Source organism: Amblyomma americanum, chromosome 7 (assembly GCF_052857255.1).
Source record: "Amblyomma americanum isolate KBUSLIRL-KWMA chromosome 7, ASM5285725v1, whole genome shotgun sequence".
NCBI classification, from domain to species: domain Eukaryota; kingdom Metazoa; phylum Arthropoda; class Arachnida; order Ixodida; family Ixodidae; genus Amblyomma; species Amblyomma americanum.
Genome location: NC_135503.1, coordinates 11464711 through 11486807, shown reverse-complemented (window position 1 = coordinate 11486807; position 22097 = coordinate 11464711). Strand labels below are relative to the sequence as shown.

Sequence of the window (22097 nt, the reverse complement as noted above, 5' to 3'; positions counted from 1 at the left end):
GCATTTCTCGTTTGTATAGTGACTCACTCCGCTATCCTTTCTGTATCTCCTGTCTTTATTCCGTCCTACATGCTGTCACTCTCGCTATCACTTTTATTCCCGCCGACTGCATTTCAAGTGTCCGAGAAACAAGCGGTGGTTTCCGCGACCGGCAAGCATCTTTCATCTTTCTCTCTTTGGTTGCTATTGTTTATTTTATGGAACCTAGACGCAGCCATGAGCTTCTGGACGTCCACAAACCGAACCGTATAGCTCAATGCAGAACCTACACTCACACCGCATTCTCTGAACCCAACGTACACGCGTAAACCTCGATGCTCACAGCCACGCACATAGCTCGCTCGCGTGGTTCTTTTTGCTTCCCTGGAAGCGATCCCCGGCTGTCTTCGTGTTCTTCTTCTTGTCTCTACCGCCCGGAGCAAAGAACAAGAGCCCTCGCCGGAGATGCGCTCGCTTTTTCTCCCATTCCGGTCACGTAGGGTGACAAGAAGATACCGCACATCCCCGGAGGAGGCAAGCCGCCGCCGTGAGCGCGCGACGGCGCTTCTCGACCGAGTCTTGGTGGCACCCGAAGAGAACCGGTCGTCCCTTCTGTGGCTTCTTCTTCTTCCCACTTGGTGCACTCTCTTCTTTCCTCACACTCGCGCGAGAACATCGCGGTTCTTCTTCTTCTTTTGTTCCCACTGCTTGTTATTTTCTTCCTTCGTAGGAGTGAGGGGGAAGAGGGTGGGTATCTTGGAAGGTATATATGAGTGTCGGGGCACACAGCACAGGAGGAAGAGGAGGAGGGGACCTCAGGGCCTTATCCGGACGGGACATTGGTGTGCGTATGTGTGTATCGCTACAGGGCGGCGTGCGCGACTTTCCGCCGACGGCGGCCACCGCTAAACATGAGCGCAGCACATTTTGGCACCGGGGCGCTTTTTATGGACTCGGGGACTTGTCGAACCAGACGGCCGACACGGTCGCGATAAGTTTCTCCCCCGGCGACTTCTCCCTCTTCATCAACGCTCGCTGCGCGGCTGGCTCCAGTGACTGTTGTGTGTGGGGAGAGGAGGAGGGGGAGGGGGGAGCTGCTGCTACGGTTCATACCCGCCGCACTTAGAGAGAGCTCTTGTTCTTTATTGTAGAGATGTTCGAAGGTGGAAGAACAGAGAGAAAAGATGATAGGAACAGCACCATAAGGCAGATATAGATGGGGAGAGACGAGCGGCGCTGTCTTTGATTTGCCTTTGGGGCGTGCACCGGTCCTTCCTCTAATCCGAAGGCGACGGAGTGTAGTGGAGTACGTCTGTACGTGTGCACAACAAACGCGACCGCAAACGTACACACACGCCAGCGGCGCGTACAAACACACTACGCGGGGTCCACTCGAGCGCCGAGTGGTTTCAGGAAACGGCGCGCCACAGTCCTTGCCGCTGGCGGCATTTTTCTTTGCAAGCTTGTTTGACAGCGTAAGGGCTCTCGAAGTGATGTTGCCCTTATTCCCTCGCGTTTAGTTTTTTAAACACTGTATGCGTATATAAGATGGTCATAAATGTTCTGAGATGCCAAATCGACAGCGCATTCCTTGTGTGCAGTTCGAGAAAAAAACTGTTTTTAATTGTTTCTTTATGTACTTTTTCTTCCCCTGTGCGTGGGCTTGAACGAAATTGGCCCTCATGAGTCCAAACAGCGCCACCAGAGGATGCTCCGTGCAAAAGGTTTTATTTAAAAATTCAGTTCCAAAATTATCCCAGCTAGAAAGTTTAACGTTGGTGAAAGAAATGTGTATAGCGACTTAGTTTGTTGGAAGCTGTTTCCTTATGTTGGAGTCACCTGTTAACACGTAACACTTCAGCGTCGGCTGAGCTCTTCGTTGTACCGTAGCCCGCGTTCTCCGACATCCAGTGTTACCATTTTGTTTCGGTGTTAAAGCAGTGGCTTATATGCGGATACCAAAACTCCATCATTTTCTGAGTTACTTAAAGCAAGGCTACGTGCGCACAGAGAATACTTTTTTCCGTTTGCTTGGAGCATGTTCTTTCCGTCTTCCGCTCTTTGCATCAACCGACTTTGCTTCAGCGACATGCCAGCAGCGCCAAACTCTTAAGCCTTAAGAAGTATAACCATACCTCCAATATCCATAAAAAGGCCGCACAAACCGCATTATATCTGCCATTTAAACGCCGAGACATTGCAGTTGTCCATCGTCCACGCTTGGAAACTCTATTGTAGCTTCGAATGCAGACGCTGCATGGCGGTGCCTGAGAAGGATAACGATTTACTGTCTCTCATCCCACGAACTGCAGCCTAAATCAACGTATGCCAAGAGCATCGTGCCGGCCACCTGCACCGCAACTCACCCGCTGAATACAACCATATATACTCTTTTCTTCGTTTTGCCGGCCAGTAAACGTAACTGCGTTCCCCAGCATAATTTTTTCGACGGCGCTTAAAACAAAAGCAAGCTAAAAGCTGGCCCGAGAAAGTGGACGGAACCAGCAAAGTCCAGGAACGCTGCGTGTAAGTACTTACTACACAATGCGCGCACCTGTTCAACCTCACGCGTCGTAGAGACAAACAACTCCAGCATGAATCATTCGCGAAGGCATCGCGTCCAGTCAGCCAATCAGCCAGCCTGAGTGGGTGGAGTTTTCTCAGGGTTCCTCACGCCGTGGAAAAAGCATCACCCCCCCACTTCTCCCTTCCCCAAAATCACCCCTTTCTCCTCCTCGTCGTGGTAACGGCAAAGTTATGCCCGGGGTTCCTGCGAAACCCCTTTCGGACTGTCCCGCATACACCGCGGGGCAAACCGGGCACCTGCGGCATCGGAGGCCAACAAGATGCCTTCTTCTTTTCTCGTGGCCGAAGCCGAAGCACTCGCGGGCGTCCATCTACGCATTCTTCCTCTCCCACCACCGCATGCGTCGCAAATTGCCGAGCTGCGCGGGATACGTCAAAATGAAAGAGGAAGCAGGGGTATGGCATTGAGGGTACCCCTCCTGGACCGACGGACCGACTAAGCTGGATGGAGGTCTGCAAGGAGTGAGGCAGTGAAAAATGGAAGGAAGGTTGCGAGAGGAGAAAGATGGAAAAATGAGCCAGCCGCGAAAATGGGGGTGGGGGCTGAGGAAGGGGGTTTTCGCGTGTTGCGTCAAGGTCATCTCACGTGTGCCTGGGTCCAGCAGAGCCCTCCTTCAAGAGCGCCGCGCCCCTTTCCGTGAGCGGAGCGTATGGCGTGCTCCTGGTGCCGCTGCTTGCTGAGCGAGGAAGACTGATGGACAAGCGCTGCGGAAACGAGCGTGCGTCCCGCCTCACGCGGAATGGCAGTGCGACGATATTTTGTGCAGTTCTTGAGATCGGAAGCACGACCGGCATGACGATAGTATAGGAATTAAATATGACGCCATGTGACGAGGTAACGCGATTGCTTCACGGAACGGAAGTTAGCCTAGACTTTGGCGCGCAGAATACCAAGAGGCTGAGGATGACCAATTCTTAATTCAGAGCAAGTGAGCAAGTTGTGCATTCCGGTCCAGTCTTCGTCTAATATTATAACTAATCGTGCTTAAGTTATTCCTTTCGTAAAAACTAGTAGAAGCACACATTGAGTCTTGGTTCCGGTGCCCCTGCTGATCGTTAGAGCGTTGTTGCAAACGGCTTGATTGGTTAAGAAAAGTAAAAAGAGGAGGAAGAAGTGGCTATTGCATATTGCATCAGCCGGCTGTTGGATGAAGGAAGGGGATATCGGACATGCCTTGGATGGTATGGCTCAGAGCGAATACACTTCTGAACAAGCATCTTTTCCGGGCCGTTATCCGCTCTGCAGAATTCAATTAGGGGACTTGCACAAACATTGTACGTCATATGTACTTCACATTAGCTTGGGGAAGTCGCCAGGCTTCTGACTATTGGGAGCTCAAATGCCTTTTGAGGCATCAGTCTTACTATGAGTGCTAAGCCGTTGCCGTCTTGGCCAGCGGATGCAGGACTGCCTTATCTGGGTTGTACCGCATTTCGCCATTAAAAGGTCAATCCTTCTGAAACAGCAGTTCGATCGTATAATGTATTGCAGAAGACGGTTGAAGGTATAACGCCTTGAGCATCCCTCTTCCAAGTGGTATGAAAACATGCGGAGGAAAGAAGGAAACCCCCGTACGCTTGCAACTACGCAACTGAATATAAAGGTCGGTCAGGCATGTAACAGATTAGGAGGAGAAGGCATTCTATATTCCGTCACAACAGCAACGGCACTGCAATCGTTTTCTCTTCGTCAGAGGTCAAATGCTGAAGCCGTCTGGTTATCACTGAGCTACTCTTCGTGAGAGAGAGAAAAACATTTTAATGAGAGAGCTACTCTTCGAGGCTCAAGAAAGCATTGCCATGGTGAGACATACAGTACGTAAACAAGTGAAAAATTCGACAAAATCGGTCTACGTTGACATCCGCAGCTTTTTTGTGAGCTTTCAGCCACAAACAGAATTCCCGGTAAAAATTAACAGACACTTTCTTTGGGCTTCGTTAATAAACGGTATTCCAAGTAGTTCGCATCGTTTCAGCTCGACAGGTGCTATCTAGCCAGCGCTTGAGGTTAACGAAAGACGGTCGCTCCAGTGGCGCTCCTCTGCTGTCTCCTCCTTATCTCGTTCAGGGGCCGGTGCTGTGCCGGCAGGCAGGCCTCTCGGACCGATCGCTCTGGACGGCACATTTCCCGCCTTCTAGCTGGTTTAGACGGTCTTTCATTTTTGCTAATCTTTCTTCCTTGCCCCCCCCCCCCCCCCCCTTCCTTATTTAAGCTCGTGCTTTGCTATGCGTCCAGGAAGGCGGCTGAACGAGTGGTGCGTGTGACAGGGTGTTAATGGTGTCAGCGGGGGAGAAAAGAAGCGCGTTAAGGGGCAGCCTGTGTTCTGCTTTCTTTCTACTTTTTTTTTGTTGTCTTCCGCTTCAGCAGCCCTGGCTTGCTGTGGTAAACAACGCACGTGATGTTGATTAACTGTTTTCTCCGACCCCTCGAATGCACTGAGGCTCTATGGGGGCAGTGTTTACCCTTCAAAAAAAAAAAAAAAAATGGGGAGGGGAGGATAAAAAAAAAAAAGCCGTGTTCTCAGGCACACGTGGGCAACTCTAAAGAAACTCGTGATCTCAAAACGCTGCCGTTCATAAAAAAAGAAGTATACTGTTCTTTTTGTACAGCGTCCATTTCGTGTGCGCAGGGTAGTGGTTTAAATCCTTGGCTGATCAGAACACTGGTTTTAAAACGGATTCCCCACCACACCCAAGCCTCTCGTTTTGGGGATATCCTGGGGTGCAAAAGCTTGGAAAACCATCCCAACTAGAAAGCGCGCGCGCCGTCACTGCAGACCGGCCATGCATATTCTGAATGTCCCTCATGTCCCATATAGCAATATATTTTCTTTTTATCGAAGCTTGCACAGGTGCGGTAAACGTTAATCGCGACTTCTCACCTCTGGATGATAATTGAGGCTGCTATCCAGCGCACACGCTCAGCGAGCGCTGTGGGCTAGCCGCCGTTCATTTTGGTGTCCCCAGGAATCATAACGCATGCGGGAAGCAAAATAATAATGACTACAGTGGCGTGTAATCTCGCGATCACTTGGCCAACACTTTCAAGCGAACGCTCTTTTGGCGAAGGGCACAATATGTAAACTTTAATTATTTAAATATTAATTAATTCATACAATAACAGCTTCTGGCACAATTTCTTAAAACGCTTTCGTAAAATCTCAGAAAATGCGACAGACTAGAGAAGAATGGCCAAGGATAGCGCCGAATTCGTATGTGACTCGTGAGAGAGTGAGGTGCCAGTTGTGCTTCACATGCTTATGTTTTTCAGAAACTATGCACGTATCTATTTTTACCAAAGCTGATCAAGAGAAATCTAGCTTTAAGAAAGCGAACTGTAGGACGAGGAATGTCACGCTAATTCATATTACGTCGTACTATACATTTCATTTCATACTATTTTGTTGCTGTGGTTTTAACATTTATTGGTATGTTTTCCTTATTTCCCTTTTGTTAGGTTTATTACGGTGTTATTATTTCATGTCTTCATGTAATTTTGCTGTGTACATCACTTTTCTTTCATATCATTCGGCCTATTCTTTTAAAAAGTGTTCTAAATGTGACGCTCCCATTACGCAATGCCCTACGGGCCTCTCAGGTATTTTAAATAAATAATGGTAGCAAATTCAATCGCACCACTATCCAGCAAGAGGACCCTTTCTACACAGCAAATGATCCCATAACCTTATCGTACAAGGCAATCAGTCGCATCAGACGTCATGCAGTAACGACGAAAGGGTAGCTTTCAGAACCTGTGAGCACGCCGTCCTTCTGCTCTTTACTACTGCTCGGCAGTTTCAGTACGTGCTTCGAATTTGCACGGACTCGGCTCAAAGATGTGAAGCGCCATGCGAACTCTGCGCCGTAAAAGAATGCTCCAGTCACCTCTTCACGGCCTTTCCGTAAGTTAGTTCTCTGCTCAGAGTCACGGAAATTGGATCTGGGTGACATATAATTCGGTCGTCGGAAAGTCTTTTAAGAGGTGCTGGCCACTCGTCAAAGCTCTTTATGAGGGTTGCTTGGAGGCTTCATGAGTGTGGTAGCAGAAGACGAGAGAAAGCTACTCTGTATGTCAAGAACGTTCCTCAATACCTCTTCTTTTTTCTGTACTTAGCGCAGTTCCTTCAATTTTTTACTGATGCTGGATTGCAGTAGGAATTCTTACTTAGGTGACAGAGAGGAAAGCTCTGGAAGGTCTGTCAGTACTGGCTATAACGAAGCTACGGCTATAACGAAGTAATCGCCGGGCCCCTTCAACTTCGTTATAACGAAGTTCAACTGCACTACTACACCGGGATCACCATGACCATCATCAAGACAGGATGGTCCCTCCTCTACGACGGCCACCAAAAGAAACCGTCGCCAGGCACTTCGAGCCTCTTCTTTAGGTTGGCGCCGGCCAGCAATCACTGAGTCTTCGCGCCGCTTTTCGCCGCCGGAGACCACGCCAGCGTTCCTCATGCCACGTATACTCGCCGCACCATCACCGCAGCAGCAGCAGCAGCAGCAGCAGCACGGTGCCGCAGGAGGAGCAGCAGCAGAGAAAGAAGAAGCAGCGCCGATGCTATCGGCACCCAGAGCCCTTCTCCGGCGCAGCCTGTTATATATGGCGCGGCCGATTGTCTGCCCAGATTAGGCCCCGCGCACGCCGTGCATTTCAAGCCGCTCGGCACCACCGCGTGTTTGTGTGTGCGTGAGCGTATCGGTTTGTGTGCAGCGTGAACTGTACGCACAGACGCGCGCGGCGCGGTTCCGTCCGCCTGTCAGCCACTCCCTCGGGAAGACGGCACTGCGTCGGTCGGGGCGGCGTCTGCATGCGGCCATGTGGTGTATACATGCCCGAGTACACGGCGAGTGTGTGTGTACGGGTTGATAAGCGAGTATCTGCCCCGTTTCTCCAGACGCACAACTCTTCTCGGCGGCGGTGTGCTTTACCTTACCCGCAGCGTGGCTGGGCGCGTGGGGAAGCGGCGCAGTCGTGATACTAGGACCTTTCTCTCGTCAAACATGGGGCATTAATTAAGCTCAGAAACAAAGAAAGTGGAGCTAATGAAGGGTTGGACGGTGAGAGACAGAAGCAAGGCAGGATCAACAGCGTTGGGATGCCTTAGCTTGCGCACGACATGGCTGCTTGAAACTGAAGCCAAGAAGCTCGGCACGTTGCGCTCTTGGAGGGGATCGCGACAGCGGAAAAAATAAATGTACAGATGGATTTTCCTTTCTTAACGTCCATTACGACTGTGGCCTGGCTTCCTAACTGGTAATAGTTTGTGGTTCGCAGGGGTCTTGGCTCCAGACCTTTTTTGCGGTTGTTCATAGTTGTTCGGATAGGACTGCTGCTGGACGATCTCCAGGGGAGCTAGCGTTGTCAGTCCAAGACAGTTCTGAGACGTTAGCCTCCAAAGCATCAGCGCCGCCATAAGGCACAAAACACCAGGAGCATTCTCACTCCAGTATTTCGATATAAATCGGAATATAAATCGCAGTGCTTCTGTCTGTCAGCTTTGATGTGGAACTGTTCAAAACGAAAGCTGTCTCCTTTGAGGTGTAGACTTGGAGTATTCCTTTTCTCGATAATGCGTGTTGTAGGAGCAGCATCGACAAACTTCTCGCATACACATACTACACACACATTACACGCCCTGCGTGGTTTCGCAGGACACCAGCATTGGTAGTTGTTTCACCTTCAGCGGAGTAGATAGTGCCGCCCAGATGCAACGTGACTATGGGACGTCATTGACTACTTCATTACCACGCTCGCTGGGAAGTGCTTCGGTGACTCTAGGTTTCTCTTTTCGGTCTAACCCTCAATGGTCCCTCCCGTCAGCCCCTTCTGATGGCGGCGGCTTCTCTTGGCAGTGCGATTCTAATCGCGCACGCCGTCGCCACATGGTTGAGCCCCTGGGCGCAGTCATTTCGTAGGCAAGACGAGAGCTCGCAAATGAGTCTTCAGAGGATGCATGATAGCAGCTTGCTCCCAGAATTTCTCAAAAGAAGTACAACACAGAGACAAATACTCGAAGCGGGACATTAGCGAGGCTTTTCTTTGCTGTCTATCAAAGATAAGCCTTGTCTTTTTTGTGACCGGCCTTAGGATCAAGAGAGCCGCAAAAGTGATGTGTTCCACGAGCCACCATTGAGCTCTATCTCCCGCGACAAGGTTATGCATAGTTGCGTCGAAAATGCAACACTGGCTTCGCAGTGATGTGCACTCACCGTGCTTCACTGCCTTCGAGGACGTGAAGATAGAAAAAAAGATTTGTTTTCGTGGTCCGCACCGAAAAGCCAAAGCCAGCCGGCCGACACGTTTACATAACAACTCTCGGTCCGCATTCGGCTCCTTCTGAAGACAGTATATGCTTTCGCTGCCTTTCACATACATTTCACGAAATCCAACATTTCTTTGCGTCAGTCAGTCTCAGGCACATCCCTCCTATAGATCCAAGCCTAATTCCTGCACCCCTGAAAGAACTGTAGCCCACTCTGCGGCACCTCCTTCAAGGTCAGTCCACCGGCACCGACCCTTTCGCGTGGTGCGTTTGTTGGGGCGGATGCACACATCCGTCCTCTTTCTCCGGCAGAGACCATCTCCGAGCACGAAAGCCTGTCACTGGTCTCGTCCTTCTTCCAACTGGCATCGTTGAATGGGGCGTGGAATAGCCTCCCTCATCTGAAGGACACAAAGCGTACGCGTATAGACTCCTCATTTTCTTCTCTGTCAGTTTGTTTCCTTTTCGTTTCGAATTCTTTCCCAGTGAATGCAGCAGGACCCGCAATCACTGGTGGGAGCGAGACGCTGCTGCCGGCATCAGGCTCGTCATTACCGTGTCGATCTGGTGTCAGTCACACTCCCTTTATCCCCCCCTGCCATTGTGAAGGAGCCTGACGGCTGGCCGGGCCGTAGCCGCTGGAAACCGGCAATCGCGATCTCGCGTGTTTCGCCCGGGCTGCAGTTCGCCCGCTTTCGGTGCGGAGTGCGAGAGGTGCGTGCCATGGCTCGGAGTGGTGGCCACTTCTACAGGCACATTGTGTGCGTGGCGCTCTGCGGGCTTCCCGGAATGATGACCCGCGATGGAAGGACGCCCTCGCGTGCTGCTCGTGCGGGGTGGATGACCGAATGACCCCCACGGGAATGGAACAAAAAAAAAAAAACAGCGGGCGCAGAATATGAAACGTATATACTCTTCAGAACAATGTGTGACCTTTTTCGCGGAGGGCCGCTGGGTTACACCAGTATCGGTTACATTGGCCAAGCCTTGTGAATGCACTCGATGCAGCCAGGTCTGGTCTGAGGCCGGTTGGTTCGCGCGACCTTAGCTGAGCTATGCTTAGTTATCGCTCCATCCTCCTGATCGGTCATCATTTTTTCGTTTTCTGGTTCGCTGATCTGGCTCTGTCTATAGTCGCAGAAAGGGAGGCCTTTAAAGAGAGAAATTCAAACGTTGCTGTAACTTTGTGTGCAGCTTCTGCTCCTCGGCGATTGTCGTCCCATCTCTCTCTCTCTCTTACCCATGCAGCATAAAAGGCAAGCATGCCGCTTCTGAAACCTGCACTTGACGCAAATGGTAAATCAGGTTCTTGTTGCTAGCACAGTCTATTGTTCGCTTCGATGAACAAATCTTAGGTCATGTGCCAGCAAAGCAAGGAAGTAAATGTTCCCTAGTGATGTCCACACTGGACTAGAGTACAGTCATTGGGGTATAATTTTATATTTGTATTTTTGCGGCAGTCTTCTTCGTCAACTGTTTCGTGGCGAATCCTTGCTTGCAGCCACTTTCAACCGCCAGAGAACCTCCAACATACGGAAGGCTCCGGACCCCAAGCAATTCATGAAATACTTAATTTTGCCTACACAGGATTTGGATAAGAAAGGCCATAATAGCAAATTTGTCACGTTTTCACTATTTCGTCGAAACGTAACCGACTGGATTTATTCTTTATTGACTTCTGTCACACATTGATGCTCCATTAACTTTTTTTATATTCGATTTGTTTGACTCACCCACCCTACTTATACTTTTACAAGGTCTGCACTGTTGAATAAATAAGTGAATATATAAATAAATAAAGTACCATCCTTTAGCTTTGGTGCGCGTGCACATTTGCAGATATTCATTTCTTAGTATCTCGAAGGCCTTAATGGAAGCGCGTTACATTAAGGGTTGGTTTAATCGGCAGATTGCCTTATTTGTTTCGCCAACGGCCTAGAGGTTGATGAACCGGGCGAAGCATTGCAAACTTCTAGTTGATTAATCAACGAATATGTTCCGGTTATTTAAAACTGAACTGTACCGACCTTTCTCGTATTAAATAAAGTGAAGCATTCTGCATACAGTCGCCATAATGCCTTGCATTAGTCTGAGGATACCCCTCTTCGCGAATACGTTTCTGATTTTCATTGCATCCCAGCTGCTATCTGTAGCGGACATCAGCGCGACATCCCGATCTGTGTATACACGCTATAAAACCCAGCCAGCTGTGCAGCGGCCCGGCCGTGCCTCGCATGCGAGAGAGGACGCCGTCCATACCCCGCTGTGCAGTCCGGTCAGCCGACGGCGCAATCCGCGCAGGGAGACCAGGGTAATCCGTCTTTGTGCAAGACCCAGCGGCCGCTGGCTCTCCTCGTAAAAGGGCCTCAAGTAGCGACGAGGTAATCTCCTGAGGGATTAAGAGCGACTTAAAGAGCCTCCCTCGCTTTTCCGCGGCGACGTCTGAACAACGTCGGAACTACCCCCCCCCCCCTCCCCCTCCTCTTGGCTTTGAATTATTTATGGCCTTCGGGTGGTCGAAAGATTCGCCGCCTCCATCATCAAAAAGGAAGAATAAAAACTGAATATCTGGTTGCAAGTGAGGTCGCTTTCATAAATAAGCTTCGCATTCCTCGGCGCAGGTATTCATCCGCTTACTTCCTTTTTGGACCCAGCACCGGTGCATCAGGTCCTCTTTCAATGTCTAGCTGCTCGGAGCTGTCTCCATGCACGGACGGTGTGAGTTTCACATGAACGTTTATGCCCGGTGGGATGGAACTCCAGCCATACTGTCGACAACGGTGGGCTGAAAGAAAATGCTTCAAAGCTGACACGCTGAACTCATTTTCTATGGGTACTGAAGAATGCCCTGGCAGTTTTAATGCGAAAGCATTACTAGTTCCGTTACTGGAAAAGCTGGCGACGTATGTTAGCGTGTGTACTCGCTGATGGTACAGAAATTCCAAGCGATGGCAAGGAAAAATAGGGTGACGTCATCAAGCAGCCGTAGAACGCATACAGCAAACCGAGCACGCCATTTCACAGTCAGGTTATCAGATTCATGTCGTTCGTCTCAACGCTAGCCGACCTCAATGTGGCGCCATCCTGAGAACATTCGTACCAAAACTGTGACATGCTTGTTTGTCATACAGCGCTCCGGATGGTTCCACGCGATTTCTCGTTGCATGTAGCTTATATGTGGTAGTCAAGTTGGAGGCTAGCTTGCGACAGGGATTCGAACCGACGGCATATGCACCTTCAATTGTATGCCTTCCCAGACTCTTTACCTATTCCCTTATGGCGCGGTTGAGGTGTCCACCGAGATGTGAGACAGTTACTGCGCTATTTCCTTTCCTCAAAAACCAATTTTCGCAACAAAATTGTGATGCAACCGTTCTTTGTAGAGTTCCCTGTGGTGTGTCATACGCGCTTGTGTGTGCGGGTGTGAATGCACGCACGAACAGTAATGCTATCGCATTACCACATGTATGCAGTCTCTGCGAATGTTTTCTTTTTTTTGTCTTCGCCGTGCCTCCTGGAGAAAATATTTTGGGGCTGTTAGAAGCTGATAAACACGCAATCATGCTTGTCCTCAAGTATAGTGTTTGTGTGGTGGTTTGCTAATTGAGTCCTTGTACGGCTTTATGCAGGATTCTCGCATCCACGCACATACATGTGAAGACGCGCCCCATTTCTTGCCCTGTCATGGATGAAATGGCACAAGGGCAAGAATTTAATGAGGGATGCTTGTGATCCTTTATGCTGGAAAGTTAGAACGCCACCTTACTACGTCGCATAAGCGCCCTTTATGTGGCGTCTAGTGTACGAAAAGCAATTCAGTCACGTTTGGTTAGTTTAAGCCATTCAATGCTCAATAATGCTTGCTGCAAGTGGTGTTTGTACTAATGAATACTCCTCGACACGTCCAGAGTGATCTGTCGCCGAAAGAGCTTGAGCTGAGGCTGTGCAAATGAAATGGTGGCAGAGTGAAAAATTCAAAGGTCAGCGAAATGGCATCCGCTGGAAACCAGTCTAATGTGTCAAGCATTTGCCAGTGCCAGGTCTGAGCCGGATCCAATCCCTGAGGTGGTTGCACGCACTGCGTTTTCTGCAAGCTGTTCTTCCACGTCATTCCATCTTTCGTCGTGCTCATTCGAAGGATGCGGGTTCAATCCCGGCCGTGGCGGTCGCATCTCGATAGAGGCGAAATGCTAGAGACCACTGTACTGTGCGATGACAGTGCACGTTAAAGAACCCCAGGTGATCGAAATTATCCGGAGCCCTCCCCTACGGCGTCCCTCATAGCCCGAGTCGCTTTGGGACCTTAGACCCGATAAACCAAACAATCTTTTGTCAGCCTCCACCAGGAAATGTTCATGGTGCCGTCCCAGTACAATGGTATGCTGCGCAATCTGTCTTCTGGACTGCGGATTTTAGCCATTGCTAAACGTTCTCCCAGCTTCCGATGTGCTCTGCTTTGACCCGTCGTGTCTGCCTAGAGCTGGGCTCTTGGATGTTTCATCCGTGGCAGCACAATTATTCATATGCCAAGATATTTTGAAAACTTTAGCATTCATACTACAGTTTCTGCAAACTGACAGCGTTGATTGGAAAATGACACAGAGTTCAGGCTGTCGGGTGTCCTCAAGTGGTTGGTTATCTGTGCGCTGTTTGGCTGTGTGAGTAGAATAGGAAATGAAGGCACCTGCATACGTACAACCCAACCGGCAACTGGGCGCGAGAATTCGCAGCAGCTATTAATCCAAAATGGAAAACTACGGTCGCTACAGAGAAATAATTTCCTGTAACCAAATAGAAAAGCTTTCCTGTAATCAAGAGCATTGTCAAGACTGGGCACTAGTAATGAGCAACACTGACACGCCCAGGTCCTTGTCTTGTGGCCACTCTGACGAATGGAAATAATTTAAACCAATGTGCATGAAAACAATTGAACTTCGCCACAGATAAGTTTCCACGCGGCCAATGTATTGATTGCTATACACTCTGAGATAGGAAAGAGAAGCCGTTGGAATTTGATTCAAAAATAAATATTATTCAACGTGCAATCACTGCTTACACACCAATGATGCGTTCGTAACTTTCACACATGTTTTTGCTATGTACAAGGGACACGTTAGATATTTACAAGGAACCCATAGTCTTATGTACACGCGAGGTCATCAGTCACACTCACACCATCGTCACATGAGTCAGCGCTTTCCTGTGCGAATGGCTCTTAGTCCTGGACACGGAAGAAGCGTTTAACGGGTGGAACTGGTGGTGGTGCTGCGGAGACGGCAAGTTCGCCGGCAGCGGAGGCTTGGTGTACTGCACCCGACGCGACGCGCGGCGACCGAAGCGGGACGCGCACAGCTTTCCCCACGCAGTCCACGTCTTGTTGCTCCAGATCCACACGCCCGTGGTGATGCCCACCAGGAGGGACATAAAGATCTTGAGCATGAACACTTCCTCCATCGGAATGCTGTCCTGGAGCCTGCAGGGTGCCGACGCGTCGCCCCGCTTGGCAAGACACTCCACGACGTTGGCCGTCGCCCGGGCCTTCCAGGCGGGCATCTGGTGGTACTCGTAAAGCAGACACGCCAGAAGCGTGAGCGCGGGCAACGTGGACAGCACAGAGAAGAGTCCGATGCGAACCATGAGTCGCTCGAGCTTGTTGGTGTTCCTGCCACCTTCCTTCATGAGCTTGCGTATTCGCAGGAGGGACACGAAGCCCAGGAGAACGAGCAGGCCGCCCAGACTCAGCACGAATCCCTGGGGCGCGATGACGAAGCTGAGCAGAGCCTCGCGGTTCTGGTTTCCCACGAAGCACAGACCGGTCAGTTCGTCGCCGTCCACGTGTCTGAGCGCGAGCACCACGATGCTCAGCACTCCGGGCACCGCCCAGCAGACCAGGTGGAAGTAGCTGGCCAGCGACTCGATGGCCTCGTGGCCCCACTGCTTGCCGGCGGCCAGGTACCACGAGAGCGTCAGCACGAGCCACCAGAACGCAGCGGCCATGCCGAAGTAGTACAGGAGCAGGAAGACCACGATGCAGCCCCAGCGGTCGATGCCTTCGACGATGAGGTGCGACTCGACGCCCTCCGACTTGTTGCAGGAGACGAACTCGGAACCGGCGAAGATGCGGAATAGGTAGGCGACGCTGCTGAAGGAACAGCACAGGCTCAGGAATATGATGGGGCGCTCGGGGTAGCGGAACCGCGTCGGGTTGATCCAGAAAGTGGACACGGTGAAGATGGTTGCCATGAAACACACGGCTGCCCAGATGCCCATCCAGATCTCGGCGAAGTTTTTGTCGTTACGAGTGAAGAGAAAGTCCCATCCGCAGCGCGGAATGCACTGGTCCACGTTACGTCCCGGCAAGTCAACCATGGTCTCGGGACAGTTCTTGGAAGAAGATCGGCCGACGGGGGACGGCTCTGTGGAGAAAGTGTCGAAGAAACGACCGTTCTGGAACTTCTTGAACGGCGGGAATGCGTGCGGCAGGGGCAGGTTCAGGAGCTTGCTGTGCGGCGACAGTTTGCTGGTCTCTGTCTTCTCCGGGAGGTACTTGGAGTAGCGTTCGTCCGCGCCGGGCGGGAACTCCATGCACAAACCGTTCTTTTCGGGCACGGGAAGCCGGCTGCAGTTGAGCGCCTGCGGCCAGTTGAAGTTGAACTGCGCCAACAGCGGAAGGCACTTGGACTTGACCTCTTCGCAGATGGACTGGCACGAGGGAATAGGCGTGTCCACTTGCTCGGTGCACATGGGCGCATAAAGGGAACAGAGGAAAAACTTGAGGTGCTTGGAGCAGCCGATTTCGACGAGCGGCACAAACTCGTGCACTTGTATGGCCGCCTGACTCTGGTCCGTGTGCCCCATGAGGTTGGGCATGCGTGTCAAGTTGTACGGCATGTCCTGACACATGGGAATAGTGATGCGCTCACATTTGCTGCGGCGTACCTGGTCGAACTGCATGCGCTGGGCATCCACCGCGACAACCACGAAGAAAACGACCAGCGGAAGGAACAGCCGCGGCAACCTTCGGGCCGTCATGGCTCGTTTCGAAGCACGCGCACACTTGGAGCCACGGAGGGGACGTCAGCAGAGCGCCGTCATGTGCTGCGGCCGAGCTGGCATGTCGTGTCGGAGCGCGAGCGTGTAATCCGTGCGGAGCGCGATCGCCGAATGAGCATCCTGCGGTGAGCGCAGCACTTGAAGTAAGGAGCCGCCACGGCTGAGCCGAAGCCGGTAGCGGAGCAGCCGGAAATGTAGTCCGTGAAGACACCAGTGAGTCTTGCTCCGCTTCTTCTTCTCATTTTCTTCACAGCCAAAGCAATGCTTTTTCGTGCAAAATCTAGAAGCAACATTTTCCATGCGACTTTCAAAAGTATGGATACCGGTGGGCTTTGTGTAAAAGTATAAATGATTATCGGCCTTGGCACTACTTTCTTGCGCGTACGCACAACGTCAAGAGAGTGGTGCGACGGCGCAGTTGCGGCGGCGTGCAGGCTGACGCTTTTGAAGTTCGCCGCCTATGCCGGGAGCACGCCGCCGCCGCTTCCTCGGAGATGGGAGGAGGGGAGGGGAGAGGCTTTCGGCGTTTGTTTACGTTTTTTCCTTCCGTCGGGAGGATGTAAGGCCGGCGAGAAACGAAGCTTACAAAGCAGGCCTCGCTAGAGCGGCGGGAAAGGAGGGGCGCGTGTTATTTCGTCTTCCCTTGGCGGGTTGTAATTAGCTGGCCTGCCATGGGTACCTGCTAGCCGGCTTGGGGTGCTGCTGCGGACGTTAAAAGCAGAAGGCGTAGGAAGTGGGGGAGAGGTGAAGCTCGTAGTGGGGAGAGAAAAGAGGGAGGAAGAAGGGGGATTCCTTTCAGGGGGAAGCCGAAGCAATGAAAGACTACTTTTGACCCCTCACCACTTTGCGCTGTTTCGCCGCAGCTACAGAGTTTTTGTCACGGTTCTCTTTTTACCCTCGTCACTTGTGTACTGTGCCGCCTCGGCGGCGCTCGTTTCATGCTCTCTCTCTTTCTCCTCCTTCACTCTTCTCTCCGCCTCGTGTACTCCTGCGAGGTCCACCCCAACGAGATGGTGTACGCGCCTCGCCTCGCTCTGTGTTGTGTGCCTGCCGCCGACCGGCTGCGCTTGCTGGCGGCGGCAGACTTTTCCGTCGCCCTTTTTGATCGCCCCTCGCTTTCTCTCTCGCGCTTGGCCGCACCCTCTCCCTCTCTCCCAATCTCGTGCTCAGCAGTCGTCCCTCGTCCCCCCTCGCAACTCCTGTTTGGTCCTTCGCTGTGCTTGATGTCGGTCGGAGAAGTGCCCCTCTTCGCACCGCTCCAGCATCCCTCCTTGACGCTCTTTCCCTTCATAAGTTGCCTTTTCGGCTGCCGCCAGAGCGAGATAATTTTTGGGAGAAACACTACATCTACCAAGGCAACAACCATTGCGTGAAAGTGGGCGTGGAGTGAGGGCAAGAGTTGAGGGGGTTATCCCCGTGAAAGCTGAAATGCTGAGAAACGGGGTTGGCCTCTGCTGGCACCTTGGAACCGCGAGCAGTGCTTTGTGCCGTACCCCAAGGAGAGGTGTTAGCGGGGAGCGGCTTTGGTTGGGCTGTAACGCTTCGTCTCGCCACTCACGCCATCGCTGCGATGACGATGGGCAGCAGCGGCTTTTCGAAAACAGAGGCTGGTCAGCTGGAAAGCGCTTGTCGACGACGCTTGGCAGCAGCGGCGTTGTACGAGCGCGTGCGTCCAGCCTCGGGCAGCAAGCGGCTAGCTACGTGACCGGTTTTTCTTTCTTTCGCTCGTGGTCCTCTTCGCCCCTTCACCGACGGTCTTCTCGGACGCATGCCGACCGAACGAACCGCCGCTCGCAGTGTTCCCTTCGACACGGGTGTCACGTCAGAGAGCACAGCGCGCGATTCTTCCCGGGGTGTGAGGCCGGCTTCGACTTCTCCTCCTTGTCTCCCCTCCCGGCGCCTCGGCCGAGGGTAGGGTTCCCCCCACGTGTCGAGATTGATGATGGACCGCCTGCGAGCGCGGCGTGCCGCTGGCCGTGTTTCTTTTCTCGCCAGCATTTCTTCTCTCTTCGTTCTTTCTCGCAGACGGAAGGCCCAGGTCGGTTCGTTTTCTCGGTTTGCCGCCGCTTGCATGCAGCCGGCCGGCTCGCGCGGACTGTTTCTCTTCTTACCTCGAACGTGCCGCGTCTAGCCCTGCTTTCTCTTCTGTTTTCGTTATCACCCTCCGCGGCTTTGGCGGCGGCGCGTAAACGATTCTCCGCGCTCGCGCGCCGCTGCGGCGGGTGTGAAAGAACGCCCGCACGAGCGATGTCAGTTGGGCGCGCCACGCTTTGAGTAAGCAGCGCTGCTTATCACGTGCCTCTACGAAGCACTACCCCCCCCCCCCCCCAAGTTTCCTCTCTTAGTGCGCGCACACACACCGCTGAACTCTGTCTCAGGAGAGCGATACGTCGTTTACACCTCAGCTTAATGGCCCGCTTACGTACCTTACGTTCTTCCTACTTCGGATAGTACTTCTTTTTTTCACTGGAAGCAAGTAGCAGGTTTCTTTGTGGCGCCAAGTAGACGATGTATGTACTATTCGTCTGTACTGCTCTATGAGATCGACACATAAGGGCTTGGTGTGTGTGTGTGTGTTGGGGTGGGAGGGGGGGGGGGGTGGGGAGGGTTCGAAAGGGGCGACCGGTCTAAGCACAATTCCACTGAACCCTGAGTGACAAGTTTGGCGTTGAAACAACAACAAAAAAGAAACTTATCCCCTTCCCTTTCTAGAAATGGGACAAGGAGAAACCGGGAGCGGTTAAATTAAGCCCTTACGCCGACCGGCGCTAAAGGTAAGAGTTAGCAAGACCGCATGAACTCGAACTTTAAAGCACTGCGATTCGCTTAAGCTTACTTATTTTGTAGAATTAAGCAGGTCATTAATCCAGAATGGTATTTTCGCATTTCAGCTGAAGACACGAAGTACAGCACTCAGATGCCACCTCACAACCAGCCAACGTGAAACCTTCATTGCGTTAGCACGTCGCGACGCAACATTGCTATGCCGTTTATGGATCGGCGTTGCTTTTACCAACCACTATGCTTTCCGGATGGGGATGGCCGACAGTCCTGCCTGTGAGAGCTGTGGTTGTGAGGAGACCATCGCTCATCTTCTCTGTGAGTGCCCTGGATTTGCGAGTGCAAGACATACACTGTGTTGTGCCCTGGACCGCCTCGATCCTCGCCCATTAACAGAGCAAAAGATCCTCGGTCCGTGGCCACAGCAGTCGACTGCCCTCAAGGCATACAAGGCATTCTTTGCCTACTTGAGAGCGACTGGATTGAGGGACAAATTGTGACAGCGTTGTACGTGTGTGTGTGTGTGTGTGTGTGTTATGCCTTTTTCCCCTTCTCTCTTCCTCCTTTCAGTCCCCTAATCCCTCTTCCCCAGTGCAGGGTAGCCAACCGGAACCCCTTTCTGGTTAACATCCCTGTCTTTCCCTCCTCCTCTTTATATATCTATCTATCATTGCGTTTAACCTAAAAGGGTGACGGGGGCGCATCGGGCGAAAGTACGTCGCACCTAAGCCTAAAACGCAGTTTTGTGCCGGAAAATAACTGCAACTCTACTTGTGCGTACGGTCCTAAGGAAGTAATATAGAGAGTGAGAAATAACAGCACCTTCACAAGGATAATAATAGTAATTACAAAAAGAGGCAAAAATGTAGTCACGACCACATCATTCGCTATTTCCACCGAAAAATTTATTGGTTCGTTATGACTTGGATATCCAATTAGTTTATTCCACAAATACTTAAATACTTATTGAAGGTAGTATGATCACTAGGAGAGGCGTTGTCGAGGAATGAAACGACAAATAATTCAAACTTCGCATCCTTCCGCCCTTGAGATTCAGGTGCTCCTGACTTGGGTGTTCCTGCAAACTTCGTACCCCTGTAGGCCAGCACTACAATCGGATGAGCATACGAGAAAAGCGCGCATCTTCAGCGGAACCCGCGAAAGCACTGGGAGAGACGGCATAGGCCAATGGGGTCAAAGGAAGATCGCGACGACGGCCTTCGTTACGAAGCGACCATTTGCATAACGACTCGCGAGGTCGCCCAGCATAATAAAAAAGAGCTACAAAGACGAGAGATGCCGTCGTCCTCGACACCCATATCAGATCCCACGCAGCACCTCTACTCCATTAATCGTTGGCCACGAATTAACCTCTGTCTCAAGCGGGAAAGAAAGCACGCGGAAAACGAGTAATTCATACCAGAAATCCTGTCGTGACATCCTCCCGTGGCATAAACAGGAAACCGGAATCGTAAAACAGACGGCCAGCATCACGATAAGTGCACCGTATAGAAGCCTAATAGAGTCTTGAGCATCATCGGCAATGCACGCAGATGGCGCATGAATGGAGACGTCCAGTACGGCGTTGCCCGGGACGCCGCGCGGCTATAGCGTCTCTGAAGCGAGGCAGTTAAAACGAATCTTATAGATTGGCCGTTCATCAAGATTTCTCCTCCAACGACACGCGCGTCGCTATACGTAGGTTCTTTCTTAGTGTGCTTCGTGTTCAAGATATTCGCTCGCCCTGCCTGAGTGCCATGTGTATTACGAAAAAACTTTTAACTTTTGTGCGCCCGCATAAAAGTGTCACGGTTAATTAACAGCCCCGTTAGAACTGCGCGCCATAAGTATTGAGCTGCTTGAACAAAGGGTCGCTTGCGATGTAGGTCGCGTACGTATAACCGTTTGTGAGCGGCGAAAATTTATACCCTTTTCTTGGATCGACGGCAGGGGTTACATTTTTTCTCGGGATCGACTCCACGGCAGTTATGCTATTAGGATCTTATTAAAAAGCGGTGCGTGTACGTTGTAGCGCTGGTCTCTGCGATTGCATCCGAGCGAAACAGAATCGTGGCTTTCGTGTAACAAAGTGAATTTGTTCGCCACTTGGTTACGGTGCTGTAGTTTCGACATTCAGCAGTGTGCTGCTGCACTCTGAAGTTCCTCTTGAAGCTCGTCTAAATTCGGCCTTCGCAGACACTATCAAATGGCCGCTGAACTATTTATTGCCCCAAAATTTGTACTGCACTAGTGTAGCAGTGTATAAGGCCCCCGGTTTCCCGTGATTAGTCGAAAAATCACAAATTTCGGCGTTTCGTGGATTTATGCGTTAGCAGAGCGTCGGGCCCTGCGGCTCTGGAAACAACGCTCTCAAGCGATTATTAGAGAGTATTAATGTTCATGCGCGTATCGAAAGCAATATTGCGGTATTTGCACGAGTATAACACGAGTCTTTCCTAAATCATCCCCTTCAGAAAGCACCAAATATTATATTTTGATTCAAGGTACATCTTTCACGCCCTCCTTTACCCTTCCCTCACGGCGTGGTTCAGGTGTCCAAAGATATATGAGACAGATACTGCGCCATTTCCTTTCCCCCCCAAAAAAACAATTATTATTATTATTATTATTATTGATTCAAGGTACGAATGTAGCGCTTTTTTTTTTTTCGCTGTTTCGAGAAATCCACAGCAAACTCACCCGTCAGCTCGGTGAGCTGCGAGGAAAAGCCAACTTCTCTACGAACTTGATGCCTGGATCATCGAGGCTAACGACGCCCTCGCGAGACAGACTCGCTACAAATGAGGAAAGGAGGCGGCGCGGGCCGTTGAGAAAGAAAAGAAGACAGGGAAATAAATAGCCACGAGGACTAGAGACGGGAAAAATGGTCGAACGGACACAACTTTGCAGCTCGAAAAACGAAGCAGCGTAGCAAGAAGTGATGCCACGGCTCCCGGTGCAGTGCGAAAAACCTCATGCCTTAACTTGCGGGAGGTTTCGCGCTGAATACTGCAGGTTCTTTGTTCTTAATTCTCGGATTTCAAAACATTCCGCCGCAGGAAACTAGGAGCGTTAAACACGACTGCTCAATTTTCTATCCTTGTCTTACTTAAATCCAGAGACGCCATTATTAAGGCAATGGGCAACTAGGGGAAATCAACTTAAAAAAATGTGGAAAAAGGTCCTGTTGAGTTAGGCTCGGACATGAGCTGAAAAATAAAAGCTCTCTCGCTCTCTCTCTCTCTCTCTCTCTGCCCGCCACAGTAGCTCAGTGGTTAGGGCGCTCGACTACTGACCCGGAGTTCCCGGGTTCGAACCCGACCGCGGCGGCTGCGTTTTTATGGAGGCAAAACGCAAAGGCGCCCGTGTGCTGTGCCATGTCAGCGCACGTTAAAGATCCCCACGTGGTCGAAATTATTCCGGAGTCCT

The 22097-nt window shown here is 51.4% G+C and overlaps 1 protein-coding gene across 1 annotated transcript; it reads right to left on the bottom strand.

Moving 5' to 3' along the window:
- Positions 1-13845: 13845 nt before the first annotated feature.
- On the bottom strand, positions 13846-16176 carry LOC144098489 (frizzled-10-like). Its single transcript, XM_077631177.1, has one exon. The coding sequence runs from the start codon at positions 15864-15866 to the stop codon at positions 14004-14006; it is 1863 nt and encodes a 620-aa protein (XP_077487303.1). The 5' UTR covers positions 15867-16176; the 3' UTR covers positions 13846-14003.
- Between the last annotated feature and the right edge of the window lie 5921 nt (positions 16177-22097).